Consider the following 23,087-nt stretch of genomic DNA (forward strand, 5'->3'; position numbering starts at 1 on the left):
ACAACCCGAGGTTAAGGATATCATGGTTGAAACCTAAAAGAAGAAATGGACATGGGCCGGTAGCGTAGCGCAGAGGCCTGATAACCACTGGTCATAAAGGTTAACTGTACGGATCCCCAGAGAAAGCCAGTGGGTTAGGGGGAAACATAAAGTTAGGTGGGCAAATTATATTATGATGTTTGTGTGTACAAAGTGACAGCAGCAAGCATAGGACCAACTTTATTGGAGGAACATGGGAGAGGCATTTTTCCTGCAGCGAAAGTAGTCAGGCTGATGATGATGATGATGACACAATGTGTGTGATTCGCGGCGGCTTTGCAAAGATGGTCTCGCGGAGCGCTTCTGAATAGCAAGCTATCCAGGCACCGTACTCCAAATGATTTCTCTGAGGTTGCATTTTTTGTAGGGGGCGGAATGATGCTAACAAACCTGACTTTAGAGCATGCTTTATTTCAGAGTTACCATGTGTCCTTATATGTTTTCCTCCTTTCAAAAATAAATTAGTCGAAAGTTAGCGCTCATCTATTTCTTTCTTGTTCTGTTTTTTGTGCGCGATAAAGCCGTTATAATATGTATATCATGTCACTTCCTAACTGAGGTGACATATTTCCACGAGCATCTCATTGATGGAAAGCTACAGTAGCAGCCTAAATCAGCCTTGATAGAAAGGTATAGTAGCAGCCTAAATTGGCCTACCTTGCTTATCAGTTGCCAACCAAACTACCCAGTCCTAATTTCCTTACCAGTTTCTGCATCTTCCAGGTTTATCCTGACATCAGTACACCTGTGAACATTCACGAAAATGCCTACCCAAGCTGGCGCTCCCAGTGGCACTTCTACAATTGTGGATGATCCCACGGACCATTGCAATAGGCCAAACGGCAACAACGTACGTTTCTGTGTTCCGGAGTACGCGAAACACCATAAAATACAGCGCAAGTACAACAAATTCGTCCTCGACTTTTGCCAACTGGCCTTCAGCGCAGAGCCAGACCCATCGCAACAGTTCCTCGACGTAGGCTGTGGCACAGGTGACTTCACCCGGGACGTCTTGATGCCTCAGTGCCTTCCATGTCGGAGAATCGTGGGCGTCGACTGCTCCCGAGAAATGGTCGAGTACGCTAGACGCAGCTCGGCCCACGAGAAGCTCAGCTTCGAAGTACTCGACATCTGCGGTGACGTCACGCAGTTTCTAGAAGAGTTCGGCCACTTTGAAAGGGTGTATTCTTTCTTCTGTCTCCACTGGGTGAGTGACATCAGCGCTGCGTTCAAGAACATCAGCAGGCTTATGTCGTCTACGGGCGAATGTCTCCTCGTGTTTTGCGCAGCACACCAGCCGGCGGAACTTTGGAAGGTTGCTGCGAGAATGGAACCGTGGGCAAAGTACTCGGAGGTATGCTCGAAAAAAAAAGAGAGCAATACGCACGGCTAGTCATTGAGATAATTAAAACAGCTCACGTGAATTCGGTGTCAAGACACATTTCACGTAGACCAAAGCAAATAGCTAGCTCTGGTGGTGATAGATGGCTGGCAAACAAATCGTCTTGTCAAGCAGACAGAAGTAGAAGTCCATTGGTGTGATTCAACGCTTTGAATTAGGCGCATTGTGTAACTTTCAAGGCTTTCAAGGCTCTGGAGCATGGTTGCGGAATTTTTTCGCCACGAACATTTAGAAAAATGTTTCAAGTTGCAAAAGTTGTTACGACCAGAGACAACTAGAATGGCAGGGCCACAACTCATTTTACCACGCTTTCAGATACATCGTACAAATTGTGTGTAAAATGTACAAAAATATGATGCAACGATGAAATAATTCAAGAGACATCAGGGTTCAGTATAGTTGTCTTTCCATAACAACGAGTTCCAAGGACACCGACATTGACCTCTAATATTTTGAGAGACCTTCTTTGATGTTTTAAAATAGACAGTTTAAAATCCCTCGAAGCCTCCAAGCAGCCCGTAAAACAAGTTCATTGATTAATGGTCTACTGATAAGTTTATAACATAGCAACTAGATCTTGTTGAAATACTCGACCATTTAAGGACGTAAAGTCATACTATAAGCTGAAAATTAATAATATAAATTCGACAGCTAAGCAATTTATTTCAAGTTACATTAAAAGCAGGCTAATAAACCTAACAGGATGAGGAAATGATAGCCTTAGGGACTACGTATTATAGCACAACCAAAACTCTTTTCACAAACGCACTTTGTACGCATAAGTTTAATATCGGAAAGTAGGGAAATGCCTTCGATAATGTAGCCGGGGTAGAAACTCAATTTAAATTTCTTTTTCTAATTTGTGGACGTTGACTGCACTTAGGATACCATAGATATTAGGTGTGACATAACTTTTCGATGCTTTAATTGACCAGTATGGCTGCATGTTTCTTTCCCTTAACAGACGCTGCTGAAGGGCATTCCGAAAACACAAGATATGAAGAAAAGGGACATGTTGCCACTTGTCTCCAGACTTGTGCGAGAGGCTGAACTTTTCCCGACCATTATGGAAGCCCTGACATCGACCGTGTTCGATGGATGGAGGGAAGAAGAAATCATAGGTAATGACTTCATTGGACCACATTATTGCGGCAAGAACACACTTAAACGCAGGAAATGAAAATTGCAGGGCTCCTTCGACCACTCTAAATAATTGTTCCAGAGTGTAGCTGAAGCTGCGGTATTAAGGAAGAAAATTTTCTAAAATTCCTAAAAGCGGTAATAATTACTTGGGATTTGAGGCATCCTTTTCAAGTGTATCAAAAATGAGTACTGCGTTAGCCCGTCAGGTGGAAGTTTGATGAAACAGAAACTGCTGACTGCAATTGTTCCGAATCCCTGCAAATGAATATCCTGTTTGGGAGCTTTCCCAAAGACTTGCGAGTAGAACCAGTGTCATCGTCACCGTGACTCGTTTTTGCCCACGTCTTGCCTTTTGTTTGTGCATGCTTCGTTGAGGAAGTATGAAAGGCCTGGTATTGCACTTTCTGGACTATAGTAAAGACGGCCGAGGTAAACTTTTGCCTTCTTTGGTACGATTACTAACATCTTAGATTGTCGTACACCTGGGGATTTACCTCGTAAATATGGTTGATAGCACAGAAAAAAACTTCTAGAAATGGCAAAGAGAAACATACATCGCGCCATATGGAGTTTGTCAAGGCTCGCCTTATGGTGGGAAAGAACTTCCTGTCAATCATTTTGGCAGAAAGTTGCCACAGAATGGAGGTAGGCACCGCTGTGTCAGATACAATGAATAGAGAAGTATCATCGCGACTTGGATGGAATTGAAACAAGCAAGGGGGCGGTAGAACTAAATTAGACTCTTTTCAATATGGCTGCCACCGAGCACGCGTCCGTGTTTTCCAAGAATCACTATCAGTGCTCCCATCGAACGTTCGTGACATCACCTAGCACCCAATCAAGATATCAACAGAAAATGATTCTGAAGGTCATCGCTCCATTGAATTTCAAGATATGGTCGTGCCTTTAGGGGACTATAGCTTAAGGTCTCGTGTACATTTTAAAGGGACACGAAAGTCAACTATCAAGTCGACGTTGATATTTGAAACGATGGTCCAGGGACCTTGTAGTAATATTTTTATGCCAAGGAAGGGCTTATTTTGAGATAAAGTCATGTTTTAGTGATCCGCATCGGGTTACCACACTTCAAATTACCCGCCTCAAGAAGCGGACCAACTGGTCCGTCTCACGTCACTGTTGCCATGCCCAACGTTGCCCGGCTTTACTGCGCTGGTAGCAGCAGACTGAAAGCAGCGGGATCCACAGCAGCAACAACGGCCATCGATGAATTTCCCGCCATTGGCTTTGAGATCGCAGACGCTTTTGTTTCAACTACGCCCCGCTAAATGGCACCACCTGTCTTGTGTAACCACGCGAAAATTGAACTATCGTACCACTCACGCCATTCCCCATAGTAACGTCCAGCTATTCTTTTTTCCATGAATCAAACATAAATGAACAAGGGGCATTTTATTGCGTCTCTTAAGGCACGGACGTTCTTTATCTAGTGCAGTTAGATGGACCTATAGTGATTGATTGCAGGCGGTCCGTCTGATGTCATCGGGATTATTTTGAAAATATCCTACTGCAGCGCTTGTGTTTCTGTGCATTTACTTCAATTTCTCGGTAAGTAGGGGTCTGTTGTGATGATGTTGTCATTGTAGATGTTGTCATATTGAGCTTTCATTGTGTCATTGAGCTTTTACTCTGACGTAAATTGTTGTTCGACTTTAGTGTCCCTTTAAGGTCATCCCGCTCTTCGATATCATATGACCTAACATGAAAGTAAAACATGGCTTTAATGAAGTATAGTTTAATATCTTGTGTACATTGATGTAAGAGGCACCATGTCCCTTGACTGCTATAGCATCCTTTAAACTGGACGCATCCTCGTTGGCGCTTAGTGATGCATATTCACCCCAACTACTTACGTCCATGAACAATGAATAAACATTTCGTTCTTGTAATATGTGCATGTGGTAGCTGTGGTAGTGAACGGTGACAGTGAAGTCAGAGGCTGCGCATTGACAGCCAGAAGGGCGTGTACGCCATACTTGCGCTAAGGCCTCCTACTAGTGGCATGCTGTAGAGTTATTGAACACCACTTCCTGACAAGAGGGAAACGTGACACTCGTCGGGTTTTCTTTATTGGCCAGCCGCAATTTTTCACGCGGTAGGCGTAAGCGGGAAGCGTAGAGTTGCAGCCAGCCGAAGCATGTGCGCATCGCTAAGCTGTATTTGGTATGAATAGATGCTATGCGTGAGGCTGATGCTGGAGCTAACCTGTCCCTGCGGTGGTGCGTCAACAAAATTTAACTACTTATACTCAAAATGCACCGAATGACAGGTGCGCGAAAAAAAAAAACTCGTCTAAATAGGTAATCGTGGACGTCATGGTTACATCGCTTTACGAGGATCACTGTGAAGATGAGTGTGTTGGAATAAAATGCGCGTTTAAAAAGTCTGCCAAGTGTTCCTGATGGATATGGCGTAAAGCAAGTTGATGGAGGACTTCGGTGCTGGTGTTATGAGGAAGACATATAGCACTTGTTCGTAAACTCTCCTAATTAAACTGCTGAGTTTTGACTTTTCTGCAGTGAACCATCGCTGGTACGCCGCCGTATTGGTGATGCGGCTTAGAACGAATGATTGCATCACACGGATGATGCTAGCCTTTTTCATACCTTTGTGTTTATTGGTAATGCACCTAATGAGGCGCATCGTGTTAGAAACTCTGACTTCAATGTTGCGAACTGTCTCTCCGTTGGTACCCTTACTTTCTATGATCAGGCCTAGCACTCGGATTTTATCCATGGTTGACATGACGTGGCCGTCGCTTGTAGTGAGTTTTATGTCGGCGTCTGTCTGCGCTTGGGGATGCTGTTTGGGTGGCCTATCTCTGAGTGTAGGGCGATATAGCAGTAGCTCAGATTTCTCCGCCGAGCAGGATAGTCTAGTTCCTTGTGAATACCGTTCCACTGTATCAATCCCCTTATGTAATCTCTGTTCAATGGAACCATCACTGCCGCCACACACCCAGAGGGTGATGTCGTCGGCATAAACTGTGTGTTAAAGTCCTTGGGTGGTTTTAGTTTCCACGGAAGACCAATAAGGGTGAGATTAAACAACAAGGGAGAGATCACGGAACCCTACGCAGTGCTCGTGCTTCCCATGGTTATTTCGAACGATTTGAGTGCTTCCACAGTGATTGTGGCCGTTCTGCACGTAATAAATGCTCTTATACAGTTGTACGTGCGAAGCCCCAAGTTTAGGGTGTTGACCTGATTTAGAGTGGGGCTATGCGTGACAGTGTCAAAAGCCTTCTTGAGATTTAGACTAAGTATGCTCTTAGTGGAGCGTGCTGTAATATTATGTGACGCTTGAGCTCCCACATGGCATCCTGCGTGGAAAGATGCCTGCGGAAGCCGATCATGGTGTGTGGGAAAAAATTATACTCTTCGAGGTAATTTGTTAGTCTAGCCAGGAAAGCGTGTTCCGTCAATTTGCCTATACAAGATGTTGAAGATACGGTCCTAAGATTGTCCCTATTCAGTGGTTTGCCTGGCTTCGGAATCATAATCACCTGGGCCTTTTTCCACGGCGGGGGCAAATATTCCGGTGTTCTAGCGGTTATATTGTAGTCTGTGATATCGACTCATCGTCCAAATTACTTTATTATCTTGTTCGTGAAGGTGTCAGAACCCGGTGCAGATTTGGTGTCAAGTTTCTGTAGGGCGGCACGGATATCCGCTTCTCTGAATTCTTCGTCTAGAGTGGTGTTGACCTGGCCCATATGATCGGGATGCTGCTGAGTAGGAGCCGGAGAGATGTATTTGATATCCGCTTCGGTAAACTTTTCGTCTAGAGTGGTGTTGACTTGGCCCGTATAACCTGGATGCTGCTGAGTAGGAGCCTGAGAGATGTATTCGAGCTCCACCTCCCTAAGAAACTCATCGTCGGTGCCCTTGTATGCATGGATTAGTTCGTTGATGGTTTGTCATTGGGCCGTTTTATTGTCTTCTGGATCGAGCAGGAACTGTAGAAAATGCCGTGTTTTACTAAGACTTAGCTGCCTGTCCATCGCATCGCAGGTTTCGTCCCAGTGTTGCCGGCTCAGCTGTGGTGCTAACGTCCCTATCTTTGTGTCGAGGAGTGCTATGCATTTCCTGAGATTTCTGTTGTGTTTCTGTTTCTTCCGCTTATTTTTTGGAGCGATCGCCTTGCCCCCAACATGTGCAGAAGCCAGCTATCGATCTTTTCGAGGTGTGCCTCAGGAGGTATGATTCGGGTGGCATTACTAACATCCTGTTTAAGCGTGTGCACCCTGTCCTCTATGACGCTGATGGGTTGCCCTGGTTCTCACGTGATTTGCGGAACTGGGTCCAGTCAACTAACTTCAGCTGTTTTCCCGTAGGTTTACGTGGGCCACCTTGAACGTGTACTTCGGTGATGTAGTGGTCGCTGCCCAGGTCCTCTTGGGCATTTTTCCAGGTGGCTGCTGATGTGTTTCTCGTGAACGTTACAGCAGGTGTTCTGTCTTTATTGGAACTAGTGACCGCACGCGTGGGTGGGCTAGGATTGGTGATGAGAGTTAATCTCTGCTTTTGCGAGTCAAACCAGAGGGCCCTACCTTTACAAAACACATAAGAGTATCCCCAGGCAGTGTTTGGTGCGTAGAAGTCCCCCGCTTTTTGGATGAGATTTTGGCCAGTCATGTTGAGGGCGCGTTTAAAGAGTGTGCTTCTTTTCTCTTGAGTTGCTGTGTATGTTTTGTATAAAAAGACTTTCATGCGTCTTGCATTGCGTAACCAGTTCAATAAATATATTGTTTATATTGTAGGCATTTAGTATACCCAAAAATTTCTGTGTCGTGTTGCACAACCGTAAGCTTTCGTCTAACTAAGGTGGTATGGACAGTCGTCTCCCTGCTGGCATGTCCGATCGTGCAATAGCCTGCCAATTTACGAAGACAATGTGTCTCCTGCAATAATGTGACATCGGGCTTAACTTTCCCCTTAAAGGTATTGGTGAAGATTTGCTTGCTTATTTACGTAACTGCTACAATTCCATTGCTTCCATTGGTTTCTAGCTATGATGAGATGCAGGGGGTCGGAATGTCGTCAGCTGTATCACACAGAATGGCGACGAGGAAGGAAAATTCACAGTCGGCATGGGGTCCAGTCTGCTAGCTGGCAGGGGGGTGACTCTAGCCTCCACAGCGATGAGTCACTGTTGTAGGTGTTCGTTTTGTTGCTGGGTAATTTTAGCTATATTCTGTACGCGGTGAGTAAGGGCCGAGATCAGTCGGGATGAGTTGCTCATCCACTCATTTATTTCTTTGAATGATTGCTGAAGTTCCTTCTGGACTTTATTTTTGAGCGTCACGCGTGTGAGTTTGTTTTCATTGACCTGGGTTTCGGCTCTGCGCTTGGGAGGTGGTGGTGTCGTACCTTCTTCAATTTTTGTTTTGTCGGCGTAACAGCTAATAAAGCTGGCGCTACTGGTGGAGCATGTTCCGTTCGTTTACAATGGTCCAACTCCTCCCTGAGGGTCGTGTTTTCCTCTCCTAAAGCTGTCATTTTTTGGTTGCTTTGAGCTAACATCAATTTCAGCTGTTCTATTTCGGTCCATCAATTATCGAATTTGCCTTGACAAGCGGCCTCCTCATACCCCGAGCTTGCCCCCTTGACTTCGTCTGCACAGTCCACCTTGAAGGTTGTGCTAGGTCTAGGCGTACGGCTCCGAGATGTAGACTGCGACCGGGAGCGGGGCATTGACTGTGACCGCGACCAAGATCTAGACCAGAAATTTTTTCCGGGCTTCAGGGTAGGAGCAGTGTTCCGCTGCTTCAGGCTGTTGTCGACGGGTGGCGTCGTTGTTGGCTTCGTCGGGTAGACTTCATATTGTTGTTGTAGTTGTTGTCGCTCCTATCGCCGGCGTTTCCTGAGGTACGGCGTCTTGTAACGTGCCCTGCACGCCTTCTCGGCCGTTTGCTGATCGCCGCCGTATATTTGACAAGTGGGCTTGCCTTGGTGGTCTTGCAGGGTGGTTGGCCGTACCACAGCCATGGCCCACGTGTTCTTTCGAATTTCAGCGTACGTCCGCGTGGTGCCCCAGGCGACCAGATTGATAACACATGCCTATCTGCTTACGGGGACGAGAGCACCTCAACATTGCTGCACCGTATCGAACGTATGTCGGCACGCGAAAAGCAGCGAACAGTATGATCACCTTCGTTGTGTTTCTGAGGCATTTTGCAGCGATGGCTGCGGGGTTCTTCGATGTAATCACATCAGCCGCACTATCTCGAGCGGTATCTTCCAACGGGATATCACGTATCACCGCTTTTGACGTACAGTCTGGTGCTGCTTCATATGCGCTGGTATCGTACGCTTTGTTGCCGACCACAATGCGAGAGATATTCTGGTGTCTATCAGCATGCACCTCTATGGGTGTGCTCACACGATAATATCTTGCTGGAAATTTGGGCATATTGTGTCCTCACCTTGGGCCTCTCTCGAAATTTCAGTGGTGTGGTAAACCTAGTCACCAGTCAGGCGACTCCATGATCGGCGAGTCGCAGGCCGCCTCTAAGTCAGATGATGATCTTGTAGTCGCCTCGGGGCAGTGGAGGCATCCGGCTTAATCTTGTTACTTGACGCAGGCGTTGCTCACGCTGTTTCTTGCCGTTATTCACTCGTTGAGAATCCGCATTGGGCTCCATTGATTGCCCGTGAGTCAATGTCTTTTATCCCACGGTGCTGTATCCTGAGCTTTCTTCAAATTGTTCACGGGAAATAAGTTGTCCTTCCACAGAGACCTCCATTGGTTCTCAGAAGGTCGGACGCGTCAAACGCGCCGACCGGCGTTTCTTGGTGTCCGTGGAGCTAGGCCCACCTAGGCAGCAGCGTTTCTTGCAGCTGCACTGCCGGTGGCTTAGCAGGCGTTAGGCGTAGCTCTTCCGCCAGCATGGTTGACGAGAATGCGTCGGTAAAGGTGTCAAAGTTGAAGTCTCCACCAGGAACTTGGTGCCCGGCGATTTCTCATGACAAGCTGAATACGAGTGTGTTAAAGACCTGTGGGCTTCCAGGTGATTTCTGCTGCAAAACATTTGTTGAAAACGAAGCCGACACGACGCGCGTCCACTCGCTCCGACTAAAGCTGCTCTGCTTAATAGAAAAGAGCACTGTTTTTTTTTTTTGCTTACAGCGCTCTCTTTTACCCTTGTTTACTCGCTTGCGTAGTTACACTGTAAGTACTTTTAAGCTGCGCGGTTCGTATATTCAGTCATGTCCTACCAACTTGCCCAAGTTTCCACGCTTCATGTTATAAGTCGACTCCAGGATTGTCCTTATACAATTACTCTTAACATCAGAGGCCACGTATAGATTACTCGATGGCCACAATGTCGTATGATGTTTTTGTGTACATAACACCACCTGCGAAGGGACACACTGTGGTGTATATCCCGCATTTGGTGTGGGGAGCCTGGTTTATCGCAATGCACGGCATGCATGGCATTGCGGTACAGTGAGAAATGTTATTTTCAGCCTTCTGACGCACGAACACCATATTATCAGAATACGTTCCAGACCGTCGTCAGTATTTTTTAATGAATACGTTCATTTTGTGTCACGTTTTCACGGTAATAAGCATAAAATAAGCTGATATTGATAAGCATGTCTAAATTATTTCTTTCAGATGTGTACAAGGGTATTTCTCCCATAACCCATCTGCTCACAGACGAGGAAAAACCTGCGTATGACAGCTTCATCCGAGATCAAGTCCGAAAGCTGCACGCTCCCGAAGCTGGCAGAGGCCACTACTCAATGTTAGTAGTGAAAGCATCAAAAGCCCCTCTTGAGGATCAATGAAGAGCCTCAACGGGAACAGTCACGTGCGATATGGGCAAGCAAGACTTAAGAAGGCTCAAGATACCAGCACATCGTTCCTGGACGCACACACACGCACAAATATATATATAATAAGGGCAAGTATAGGAGAAACGTAGTGGATCACATGTTGGCAGGTATTAAACCTGCTTTAAGAGATAAAAACAGGGTAACACTTTTAGCAACTTATGGCTCAAATGGTTCTAGACTCCAATTTTGCGTACTTTTGTCTAATGTTTGTCTCTCCAAGAGAACAACTGATATTTCATGCCGCAACTCTGCAGTTTCACATATAGAAATACAAAGGTTAATTTTGATTGCGATATGAAGAACACTAAGTCGCACGGCTCTGTCGAGGAGCGTGAAAGTATACATTCGTTGCTGACAATGGCCTGCGTATTGCACCTGTGTGTACTTAGTTAATAACAGAATACATATGAGGCGTCAAGATTGATGAGGAAGGAGAGATGCATAATAAATGAACGAAGAATCGTCTTTGTCCGCAATCTGAACGTTGTTTATTGGCTCCATGTCAGAGTGTGGTTGAGTGACATGGAGCGCTGTTTTGTTAAACTTGCAGTGAGAGAACTCCTAATTGAAAAGAAAATATTTTATTATGTGTATGAAAATTACTGACTTACTGTTCTGTGTGGAAAGAGAATTGGTGGCTGAAAGTAGGAAGAAAAATATAGGTAAAGAAGACACGAAATGCTAAAATAAAAAAATACAAAGGACCCCGAACTTTTGCTTTTTGGACGGGGACACGCACTAATAGAGTGGTTTCAGGGTACCAATAAAGTTTGGTGGGCTGAACGACATTGCCCAAATACGCAAAGAAAAGTTTATTTGTGCGCTTTTGCGGTGTTAGGCAGGCTAAAGGATCAAAGACAAAGTAAAACTATGAAACGTTTTGAATTATCGGTTGCATTCAATGTTCATAAAGCGCCCACTCATCGTCAGCACACGTTGCCGAGGAATTGCCGAGGAATTCTGAATGGCTGCCATGGCGTCTTCCCTACCGCACAAACGACGGCGTCAACTGTTCTAGAGATATGATTGTAGTCTTGTCTAGGCTTTTTATATCATTCGAAAGGTGCTAGTCATAGTGACACAATTAGTGAGACTTCAGAACGCGACATGTGAGTGTTTGTTGCTTTCGTTCTAATTCTTTGCAGCACGGGGGTCACTCCAGGTAACTACCTTTTCTTCATTTTTTCTTCTTGAAAGACCAGAGCCCCACATGCCGGTTCACAAATGGCGCATATTTTAAAGCTTTCCGCAATTTGACAGTGATGACGCCACTTCATTCGTTGTTCAATTTGGCATGCTACGTTTGCTTTCTTTCGGCCTACATCGTCCTCAAGGTGCGCTAAAAGGTGGACCCGAGGTATTTTTAATGATGTATAAGTTTGTGCTGCTCATACTATGTTGATAGTGTAGGAGGTCGTGTTTTAATAGTAGCTACGCTACGTAGTTTAGAGAGGAAGAGCTCTACATTCACTGAGAACTTGACCACAAGCCCCTTACTGCATGTTAGTCACTTCCGGTGACGGCCATGCATATCTGTTGAACTAAAATTGTCATTTTTTTGTACCTGGGAGAAAATAATTTTCTGTGAGATATCTTGCCATTGTTTCAATAAAGCTCGGTGTCCCGCCAAAACAGCAGTTCTGTGCTTGAAAGAGTTAAACGCTGGTGATGGTTGGCAGGCGAAGAAATCTCGCGTCACACCCCTTACAGTGGGATTTAGAACAATTTCAACCTTTCTGCTTGAAAATAGTGCCAAATCTTGTAGATGCTAATCAAAACCATGTGACTGTGCGGGACGCTGATTGTACTGTTTTAACTCTACTTTAATTACGAAAGTAAGCTAGACGAAAAGACAGCTTGCCACTGGTACGTTCGTACGCAGGCATCAGCATGTTGTTGTTTTTTCGGGCGCTTCTTTCTTTACATTGAATCGGAATTACTAAATGGCGACAAAATTATCAAATAAAATTTTATATACCTTATTTATCATCATTGTGTTTTCATCAATGTTATATCAACAAAACAAAGTAGCCCTCAGAATCGTTTCTTTCGGTTTACTTTGTAGATAGTGTCCACCTTGGTGCTTTTATCAACAAAGATACTCGTTGTTCATGCTGTAGCCGTTATTTTAGCGTGCTGATAGTTGGTGGCATCCAGGAGCTCAAAAGCATTGTCAAAGAAGCCTACCCAAGCTAACCCAATGTGCCATTGTGGTGTACCCGCAATGGCACAGTACGTCAGCAGTGGCGCCACTCAGTCGTACTGCCAGCGAAACAGCGGCAACACACGTTTCTGCGTTGAAGCCTACGCGAAACGCAACCAGCTAGAGTGAAAGTACAGAAAGCTTGACCTCAAGGTTTGTCAACTGGCTTTAAGCACAGAGCCAGAGACCCTTCGCAACGGTTCCTCGATGTCGGTGGTGGAACCGAGAGACTTCACGCGGAGCATTTCGCTGCCGGGGAGTCTTTCCCTTCCTGCGCAGAATCATCGGCGTCGACTGATCTGAAGATATACTTGAGTACGCGAAACGCAGCCAAGCCCACACGAAGATCAGTTCGCAGTGCGCGACATATGTGCCAATGTCAAACATTTTGATGAGATTGCGTTAATGAGTTCTTTTAGTAGATATTCCGGCCTTGGTGTCGGTGTCGGCGCTGCTGGTAGTGATAGAAAAATCATCTTGTGCCGGAACAAGAATCAGAAAGACGAAAGTAAAATAGATCGAAAAATTCTGAATCATAACTGAGTCAAACCCAGGTCTTTTGCAGGGCAAGCGGGTTCTCTACCACACAGCCACACTTCTATTTGTGAATGCAGTAAAAATAACTTCTACTTAGAAATGCACCGAATGTAACTTTCATGCTTTAAAGCACACGCGTCCTGTACACATGCTTCGTAATGCGACAGGAAATATTGCACTAATATTGCGTGGTACCAGCGTACACTGTTATTGGATGTCGAAAAATGTGATTATCACCATGAATTGATGCTTCAAAGCCGGTCATTCACTACAAAAGGCACACACATTATGCACCTATTCCTTTAAAGCCACATAGTGGGCACATAGCAAGTTCGAAAAGATTTCCTGCACTGCGTGCTTGAAGTGCTAGTAGTGCTAAAAGAGATTGGCCAGTTCAGAAGTGCAAACTTTTTCTTCTCAATTCTGTGGCTCGATGACACGCATGCATCGTTCAGGAACATCCGCAGGCTTATGTCACCTGCGTGGGAAAACATGTTCGTCTTGTGCGCAGCGGCGGAACCAGCTGAGGTTTGTAGCGGCCGCGGTAAGGAATCAGTAGATGACGAATTAGGAGGTAGATCTATAGAAGATGCCTGGATTTGGCCAATCATCTCACGACACGGTCCAACTAAACTTGACCAATCGCAAATGCCACATGTGGACAGTCTATGAGTTGCAAATATCTTGGAAAACCCCACTGCGTTAAGAGAGTCGCTATACGGTGGCTACGCCTAAATGCTGCATCGTGTGCTCAGCTGCGCGCGGCTGCACCCAGCCCGCCCAATCAGCGTGGGAGAGCATTAAAATCATCAACAAGATCTATACGTCTCCCGCACCTTTTGAAGTGAATATCCTGGTTCAGAGTTTGCCATTGCTGTTCAGAGGTCGCCATTACTCTTCTCAAACTTTAGTTGGAGTATGCATGCCACGCGGGTTAATCGCCATGTGACGCGAGAGTACGTGCGTTCGTCGCGCACTTGCAGAATCTCGTTCCAGGACTCCAATCACGTGATTGATGAGATAATGTACGGCCAAAGCCCTTCACACAGCCACTTATGCGTGCCCGAATGCGTTAATACGTACCAGCATGTTCTGACATGACTGATTGATTGATATATGAGGTGTAACGTCCCAAAACCACCCTAAGATTATGAGAGACGCCATAGTGGAGGGCTCCGGAAATTTCGACCACCTGGGGTTCTTTGACGTGCGCCCAAATCTTAGCACGCGGGCCTACAACATTCCCGCCTCCATCACAAATGCAGCCGCCGCAGCCGGGATTTGATCCGGCGACCTGCTGGTTAGCAACCGAGTACCTTAGCCACTAGACCACCGCGGCGGGGCATACGATATTCTGACTAGGATACAACGCGTTGGTTCATCACGCGTCTGCAGAAGTTCCCCGACGCCATAACGTGATTGCTGGGTGAATGTAACGGGTACACGCCACAGCCTTTAATCCGGCCCTTTACACAGGCTGGAACGTGTTGAAGCGTTTCACCGGAAAGATAGAAGACAGCTCATGAAAAGACAGCATAGGTGACGGGAGAACGATGTATTCTCAAGATATCAATATCGCGTGAATAACATTTCGTGTCAGCCGTGTTCGAATGAACCTTGTAGGAAATGAGACCTTGAAGAGAATGCCAACAAATACAGTGGTTCATGCCACAGTGAGTTTTTTTTACCATATAGAGATTACTTAATTGAATAGGTCTAATGATGGAGTATTGTAATTTAACGTGCTGGGTTTAATTTAGGCTTCACCGCTAGAATAACATTCACACCGACTTTTTTTTCAGAAAATTAGCTTCAATATCTTTTTTAATGTAGGTCAATTTTAGTTTTCCGCGCACCGTACAGAGCATGCAGAATAATGACCATCATGCAAATGAACAGCATAAACTCCAATCATGCAGACTTCACGTGTTCAGGTGACCCGTCGTTTCTCTTCGCATGCAGCTGGATCCACAGGTGTCCGCCTGCCCTTTTCTCCGGCCCTAACCTCCGGACCGCACAGAACAGATTGTCAAGTTCTAAAATTACATCTAACATATCAATTACGTCTGTCAGTCTCGATGGAGCAGTTCTGATTTAAATTGAGGTCATTATATGCTATAATGTTCACATATGCCCCTGAAGGCCTTGTGCACGTACCGTAAGCTCTGCGGCAAGGCCAGCATTCACAGAATCACCTTGTCGCAACTGTCTTTCCTCCTTCGTACTGTCCAACGGAAAGTTGTTCATCTTCTGCGTAAGTTTGGTATTTTACTTCTGCATGACCGCAGCCACGTATATTAGATCACTGGCTTGACAGCTTTTTATGCATATCATAGTGTTTCCAGAAGCATTCACAATATATACATCACTGCCCCTATTCCTAATCAATGAGGCTCAAGGCTAATCATAAGGAGGATGTGGTGTGATATCAGAAAATGCAACAAAGCATTCAGCTGTGAAAAGTATAAGGAACAAGCAGGCCAGCGCATAGTAGCATTATACGGCGTTAGAAAACAGTTTCTGTCAATCGTTTGCAGTTCACTTGAACGGCAATGAAAGCACCAATTCATGTATGCGTCACGGCAGAAAAAATTTTTATGTAATTTTCTTTGAACTCGACCCCAGGCTACACGTCGTGACTGCAGTTTCATTCCGCCACTCTCAAGCCTGCGACCTCGACCACCGACCGCAAACCACAGCGTGGTAACTCGTACTGCTGGAGGAATGAATGTGGTAGACATAGGTTGCAGTCGAACTCTCGCATGGCGTATGGCTGTGCAAGGCTGATAGAAAATTCATAGGTGGCTGAAAAGATCACGTGGGATAGCAGGTCCATACTTCTTCAGTGGAGTAATGTTAATACCTCAATTCTGCGCCAAGTTTCCTGCCTCTTTTCGGGGTTTTGTTGACTTTCGGGAAGTGAGTCTAAATGAGCTTGCGGTGCTGTTTAATTTTTTATAAATTCGCGGGGATTGTGCTTCGCGGAGTCCTTGTGGGGGACGCACTGTGATATGCGAAACGCATTGCTTTTCTAAAGTAAGTTGTCGAAGTACCGTACTCAAAGAGATTTCATGTAGGTGTTTTGTACGACGTGCAATCGGGCAACGAAACCTGACGTAGAGGTATACATGATATGTCACTGTGAATACATAACAAAAGTCAATGTCACAGTTTCGTGAGCTCCCATTAATTAGAAGCTAGTAAGGTGGATTGAATCGGCTTGCTTTCGACTCTCGCTGCCAATAAGACTTTTCATCCCTAATTCTGCCTACCATTTCTGGGTTTTGCAGACTGATTCTGACATCAGGAAATCTGTAAGAATTCCCAAATATGCCTGCCCAAGGTACCACGCCCAGTATAACTGCTATCCAAGCTGTGAGTGGTACCCAAGCTACCACCCAGAGGGTCAATGGTCACACTGACCATCACAGGCGGCCATCTGGTGAAAACGTACGCCTCTGCGTTACGGAGTACGCGAAGCACAACATCATACAGCGCAGGTACAGCCAGTCTGTCCTCGACTTTTGCCGACTGGCCTTCAGCACAGAGCCAGACCCATCGCAACAGTTCCTCGACGTCGGCTGTGGCACGGGCGACTTCACCCGGGACGTCTTGATGCCTCAGTGCCTGCCCTGCCGGAGAATCGTCGGCGTCGACTGCTCACGAGAGATGGTCGAATACGCAAGACGCCATTCGGCCCACGAGAAGCTCCGATTCGAACTTCTCGATATCTGCGCTGACGTCACGTGGTTTCTGGAAAAGTTCGGTCAGTTTGAAAGGGTATACTCTTTCTTCTGTCTTCACTGGGTGGATGACATCAGCGCAGCGTTCAAGAACATCAGCAGGCTTATGTCGGCTACGGGCGAATGTCTCCTCGTGTTCTCTGCAGCGCAGGAGCCGGTGGAGCTTTGCAAGGTTGCAGTCAGAATGTACCCGTGGGCAAAGTACTCAGAGGTATGCTTTAAAAAGAAGCACACGCAGCTAGTCATTGATTTAGGTAAAACAGCTCGCGTTTCAAGTCACCAAAGCCCCAATGAATAAAAAAAAAGATAGTGTTGGCGGTGGTAGCTGGCTGGGCAAAGTAGTGGACTCGTAAAACAGACCCAAACGTAGATAGTAGAAGTCTATTGGCGTGGTCTAACGCCACCAATGCTGTGCATCGAGTAACTTTTGAGGATCTTCTCTGTGGCTGCGGAATTTCTAAAGATGAACATTGAGAAATGTTCATCTGATTTATCTGAAATGTTCATTAGAAATCTTCACCACTGAATTATTTACATGTGGGGTTCAACAATGCAAAACCACGATGTGATTATGGGAGAGGCCGTAGTGAAGGGCTTCGGATATTTCGACCACCTCGGGTCCTCCAACGTGCACACCAAAATCTGAACACACGGGCCTACAACATTTTCGCCTCCAATGAAAATGCAGGCGCCCAGACCGGGATTCTACCCCGCGACCTACGGGTCTGCAGACGAGTACCTTATTCACTAGGCCACCACAGCGGGTGTTTCCATTCGCCAAAAATTAAGTGAAATAAAGGAAAAAGATAGCGCTGGTGCTGGTAGATGGCTGGGTAAAGTAGTGGTATCGTCAAGCACGCCGAAACGTAGCTAGTATAAGTCGATTGGCGTGGTCTAACGCCACCAATGCTGTGCATTGAGTAACTTCTGAGGCTCTGCTCTGTGGTTGCGGAATTTTTAAATATGGACGTTGAGAAAGGTGTTCTAAGAAGATTCTGCTCAAGGTTGCGGAATTTCTAGAGTTGAACATTGAAAATGGGTTCTAAGTCGCATTAGTTATTAAGACCAGAGGCAGCAAGAAGTAGAAGGCAACAATTACTTGTGTATTGCGTTTAGATGCATTGCATACATTGTCTCCGCTCTCTAAGCACTGCAGCCAGAAAACACGTATAAAAACATTATTGTGTGACTTTAGTGTTATTATCACGCAGCATCTGCAAGGGAGTCCTCCTGTAATAGACATTGTCAATATGCGTGAACACGATTGGCAGTGTTTAGAAACTAGGTGACCTGCTTGTGGCTGAAATCACTGCTGGAGAGCTGGATAGCCACTATTTTGTTTTTTTTTTATTGGCTGGCCCACAATTCACTCCTCATTGTTTATGTGCAGCAGGTACAACTCATAGCCGACTAGTGCGTGAGTACAGTTGATGTTACCTCGGGACTTGCACCAACATCACGCCATGTATAACCATTATTGTTGTACCCATTCTCTCCCCAATAGAAACTGAAAGATGCTTTTTAAAAACATGGTAGTATTATATTGTTACAGGGAGATTTTAATTAGAAGAAACTAACCGTATCAACACCACATACCACGCACAAGAATGCCGGTCAAGGGGGCGGCTTAAACTGAGCGCCTCAACAATAACGCCATCGTCTTCATCTATCCAGAGTCATTTTGTAGCCCGTGCCAGAGTTACTATCGGCGTCGCATAAAACGCACACAGCGGAGCGCATAGACTAAGCATTAGCAAAGCTACAATGAGCGCAGTCCAGTCATCACCATTAGCAGACGCGTGCATCAGGTTTGACAGCACCGAGAAATCCCCCTACACCGCGATATTTTCAAATCTGTTCTAATTCAGATATTAGAAATGGTTCTAATAACATCTGAATTTTTACACCCCAAAGTCAAGATATAATTGTGTGAGACGTCGTTGTGGATGACTTCGCAAATTTTGACCATCCGGTGTTCTTTAACGTGCGCGGTGTGCCGCAGTGATGATCTTCAAAAAAATTTGGACCATCTAGTGTTTTATTTCGTGACAGCACATTTCACGCACCTCTAACCTTTCGCTTCCATCGATACGTGATGGCCATGGCAGGGGTCGAACCAGTGACCTTCAGTTGAGCATTTGAGCACCATATTCACTCTTCCTCCAACATGGAGGATATATTAGGAAATAAAATAAAAGACAGAACCCATGCGGGCCCCCATGATCACAATATCAGAAAAATCATAGTTCCCTATAAAAACACTAACATTGTATCAGTAAAGAAAATCATGTTTCGTTCCCCCTTTACAATACTTTTGGCCCGGAGCGTATTACAAAATAAATGAATAAATTAATACAAAAATATCTTAAATTATTAACAAACAAATAAATAAATAACTGATATTTTTTGACTGCCATTTCAAATGGGGTCACAAAGTTAAACCATTAGTTTTTTTACTTAAAGAAACAAAACAAAACGCAGCAATTAATAAAGTCACAACTCCGTTTGAGGCCCGCAGGTACGAAGACCAAAAACATCCGTGTACTACGCATCATTTTCATGGTCGCTTAACCGTTTCATCGCCAGAGCTCCCCCTGGTTCATTTTCGAAAGGACTATCAGAAAATGAACACAAACGAAAAAAAAATTGTAGTGGAATAGCACAGTGCTGGATGCTCACCTGTGAGCGGCGATTCCTGTATGGTGCACAATACAGATTTGTTATTGCATGCCCCACGTGCTCCACAGTTAACTTATAGGCGTGGCGCTTTCGGCTAATTGGTATGGCATGATGGTAGGTATAGCGCAGGAACACAACAACGACAAAGGGTCTCCTTCTTGTCTTTTTGTCGTCGTTCTGTTCTCGCGGTATAACTATTCCGTCCACAGTTAACGTTTCATTTCACGCCGACAGCAGTTAGCCATACTCGCGACAATTTATTAGGTGACATGAAGCAAGCAGGTGTTCTGGGCAAGCTGGTGCAAATTCATGGCGAGGATTAGTCCATAAAAAAACAGAACAAACACCTGTTGCATCTTCAGCTGAACTTGTATGAGCACTTGATGAATATATTGGTTGGTTTTTGTGACTTTCTTGCCAGCTGTGTGAAGTGTTATCAATTTTCGATAAACTTCGGTTCTCGTTCAGCGCTCTCCAGCGCCTTTTACCGCATGCCCCATTTTTCTTGCGCTAAGTTTCGCAATCAATCTATATCTAGTTCACCCAGTACACCACGTCATCATGAAAGTGGAAAGGAGACAACCACTCGTTTGTAGCACGAAGCCTCAAGAAAATTCATAAAGAATTCTCTGAAAGAAAAGCTTATAGTTGCCGAAGTATTGTTCCTGGTCCGGGGTTCAAACTATGGACCAACGCCTAACCGGGGCGGCGGCTCTGCCAAATGAGCTAACCAGGACGCTAGCAATTGACAGCACGAGGGCGAATTCACCGACAACTCGAAGCACATGGACATAAGTTTCGCAAATGAGTTCTGCGGAAACGCGCAAGCTGGCTGAAGGGTTAAGAAAGGGGAAAAAAAAGACAACCACCCGCTTGTAGCGTGTTTCCGCAGAACCTGTTCCTTGCGGGTTTCCGCAGAACTCATTTTACCACTTCGTCACGATCCAACGGGGAGCTCTTCTTGACTTCAAGTGACCGGTACTGCTGTATGTTTCTTTCCCTCAACAGACGCTGCAGAAATTCATTCTAAAAACGCATGATATGAAGAAGAGTGACATGTTGCGATTTGTCTCCAGACTTCTGCAAGGAGCCGGACTTTTCCCGACCATTATGGAAGCTCTGACATCGACAATGTTCGACGGATGGAGCGAAGATGATATCTTTGGTAATGACTTTATTATAGATCATAAATGTGAAAAGAACGCGCTTAACCAGACACAATGATGCATATGTGATAATATGCCCGATTCATGCGACCACTTCAATTTATGCGAAGGGGGGTGTCGTAATAAGTAACCAAATTATCTAAATTTTCGAAAGGAAGTACTGATGTTTTGGGATGTAGTGCATTTTTAAAGTGTGTCAGAAGTGAGCGCTTTGTTTGCGCATCAGGTGGAGGTTTCATGAACAAGAAACATTTCGACCTGTTTGCACCACCAGGCTGTGAGGTAATTATTCTGAAGCCCCACGAATCAATAGTAGGTCTGAGAATTTTCCAAGAAAAAATTGAGAGTGTAACCCATGTCTTCGTCACTGTTACTCGATTTATCACGTGCCACCCCACCGCAGTGGTCTAGTGACGATCGCACGGCTTCTTCTCCCAAGCCTGGCGATAGGCATGTGTAGCGCCCTCACAAGTAGCACGAGCAGACATGAAAATTTACAGACGGTAACGCGGAATCTCGCTGGCCCTCGAGGTGGTAAACTCCTCGAGGCAGTCTCTTTCGCTTGCTTTCGTCCTTATTCATGCTATGAGTCGCATGCACAACCGCTTTGACACTCAGTCCACAACCGTGTTCCTATTAGCTACGCTCTCAAAGTCTATTGAGTACATAGACTAAGTATTATGTAGACGGCTTGATCCTTTCGAAATAACAACGGACTAGACATGATAAATCACGCAGGCCTCTCCGCTTTGTGGAATTCTCAACTTACCATATTATGCATGTTAAAATTTGACTGCAAGGTCGTCCTCACACGATGCCTTTCGATATCGGAGGCCATGTAGAGATGACTCGAGGACAGCAATGTCACATGACATCAGCACTCGGGCGTCGTGAGCCACGGCCATCCGTGTGCATGACACCACGTGCAAATAAGCATAATCCGGTGTAGCCCACATCACGCACGTGGTGCGATGAGTTTGAGTTGTTGAATGTGCCCGGCATGCACTCCATTGCGGTACGGCGAGAAAGGTCATTTTCAGCCTTCTGACTCGCGAGCACCCTATCAAGGGAATACGTTGCAGACCACTGCCAGTTTCTTCAATTACCATGCTCATTTTCTTTCACGTTTTAGTGGTATTAAGCTTGATGCAAAGCTGACCTTGACAACAATGTCTGATTTTTTTTTTCCAGCTGCGTACAAGGCCATTTCTCCGATTTCCCATCTGCTCACAGACCAGGAAAAACCTGCGTGGGATACTTTCATTCGAGATCAAGTCCGAAAACTACACGCTCCCGATGCTGGCAGAGGCCAGTGTCGAATGTTCGTAGTGAAGGCATCGAAATCTCCACCAGAATATTACGAAAAAGCCTGAACGGGTACAGTCGAATAAGATTTGGGAGAGAAAGGGGGCTCAAGACACAAACACATCATTCCTGCACCTATGCGTGATATATATGTCTATATATATATATATATATATATATATATATATATATATATATATATATATATATATATATATATATATATATATGGTGTCCCACTTAGCTTGTTTAAAAATATGCCGGAACACGTAATTACAACGCGACCAAATGCATGTTACTCACCGTTGTCTGTAGTTAGTAAGACTGCTTTTTTGTGTTCTCAAATATTGTTTAATTAGATATGTTTGATTAGCTAACTTTCCAAGAAACGAAGATAGGTAAAAAAGTTCAATGAGAAAGATTTGCTCTTCCGCACGTAAAAAACTAGGGTTTCTAAAGCATCGATTAGCTAATGCCCCCAGTTCCTTAAAGCTTAAAGCTTACAAAACAATGGTAAGGCCTTCCTTGGAGTACGCCTCCGTAGTATGGGACCCTCACACAAAAAGCAATATACAAAAGATAGAAAAAATTCAGCGCCTGGTAACCCGTTTTATTTACAGTAGGTATAGACGCCGCGATTCCCCCTCTGCGATGTTGCAGTTGGCAAATCTCGAACCTCTTGAGGACAGACGACGAGCTGCTCGACTTAACTTACTCCGTCTAATATATTTTTCTAAGCTCGAAATAAAGCCAGAAAACTACATAGTAAAGGATTCTTCCAGACCTTCCCGTGGCATCAAGCCAATTTTCGCAAGAACTAATTTATAGAAACACTCTTTTTTCCCGAAATCAATCTCTGAGTGGAATTTGTTGCCCCGGAACTCTACGCTTCTTTCCTTTTCACCATGAAATGCGCCTTGTGTTTCCTGGCTTTCACAATACTTGTTTAATTTAACAATTTGTTGTGTGCCTAAGAGTGTGGTGTTTTGCTTATGGATTGTGTTGCAG

The 23,087-nt window shown here is 45.2% G+C and overlaps 2 protein-coding genes across 2 annotated transcripts in view; both read left to right on the plus strand.

The window, feature by feature from the left end:
• The first annotated feature begins 770 nt into the window (after positions 1-770).
• LOC119164360 (juvenile hormone acid O-methyltransferase) overlaps positions 771-23,087 on the plus strand; it is a 66,935-nt gene continuing 44,618 nt past the window's right edge. The window contains exon 1 of the mRNA XM_037416537.2: positions 771-1,393. Within this exon, the coding sequence (XP_037272434.2) occupies positions 803-1,393 (591 nt within the window). The 5' untranslated portion in view covers positions 771-802. The remainder of the gene's footprint in view (positions 1,394-23,087) is intronic.
• On the plus strand, positions 15,293-22,190 carry LOC119164361 (juvenile hormone acid O-methyltransferase). The gene is made up of 4 exons (XM_037416541.2): positions 15,293-15,440; positions 16,477-17,140; positions 20,617-20,773; positions 21,966-22,190. The coding sequence occupies exons 2-4, from the start codon at positions 16,517-16,519 to the stop codon at positions 22,145-22,147; spliced, it is 963 nt and encodes a 320-aa protein (XP_037272438.2). The 5' UTR covers positions 15,293-15,440; positions 16,477-16,516; the 3' UTR covers positions 22,148-22,190.

The sequence above is a fragment of the Rhipicephalus microplus genome, chromosome 8 (assembly GCF_043290135.1).
Source record: "Rhipicephalus microplus isolate Deutch F79 chromosome 8, USDA_Rmic, whole genome shotgun sequence".
Lineage (NCBI taxonomy): Eukaryota > Metazoa > Arthropoda > Arachnida > Ixodida > Ixodidae > Rhipicephalus > Rhipicephalus microplus.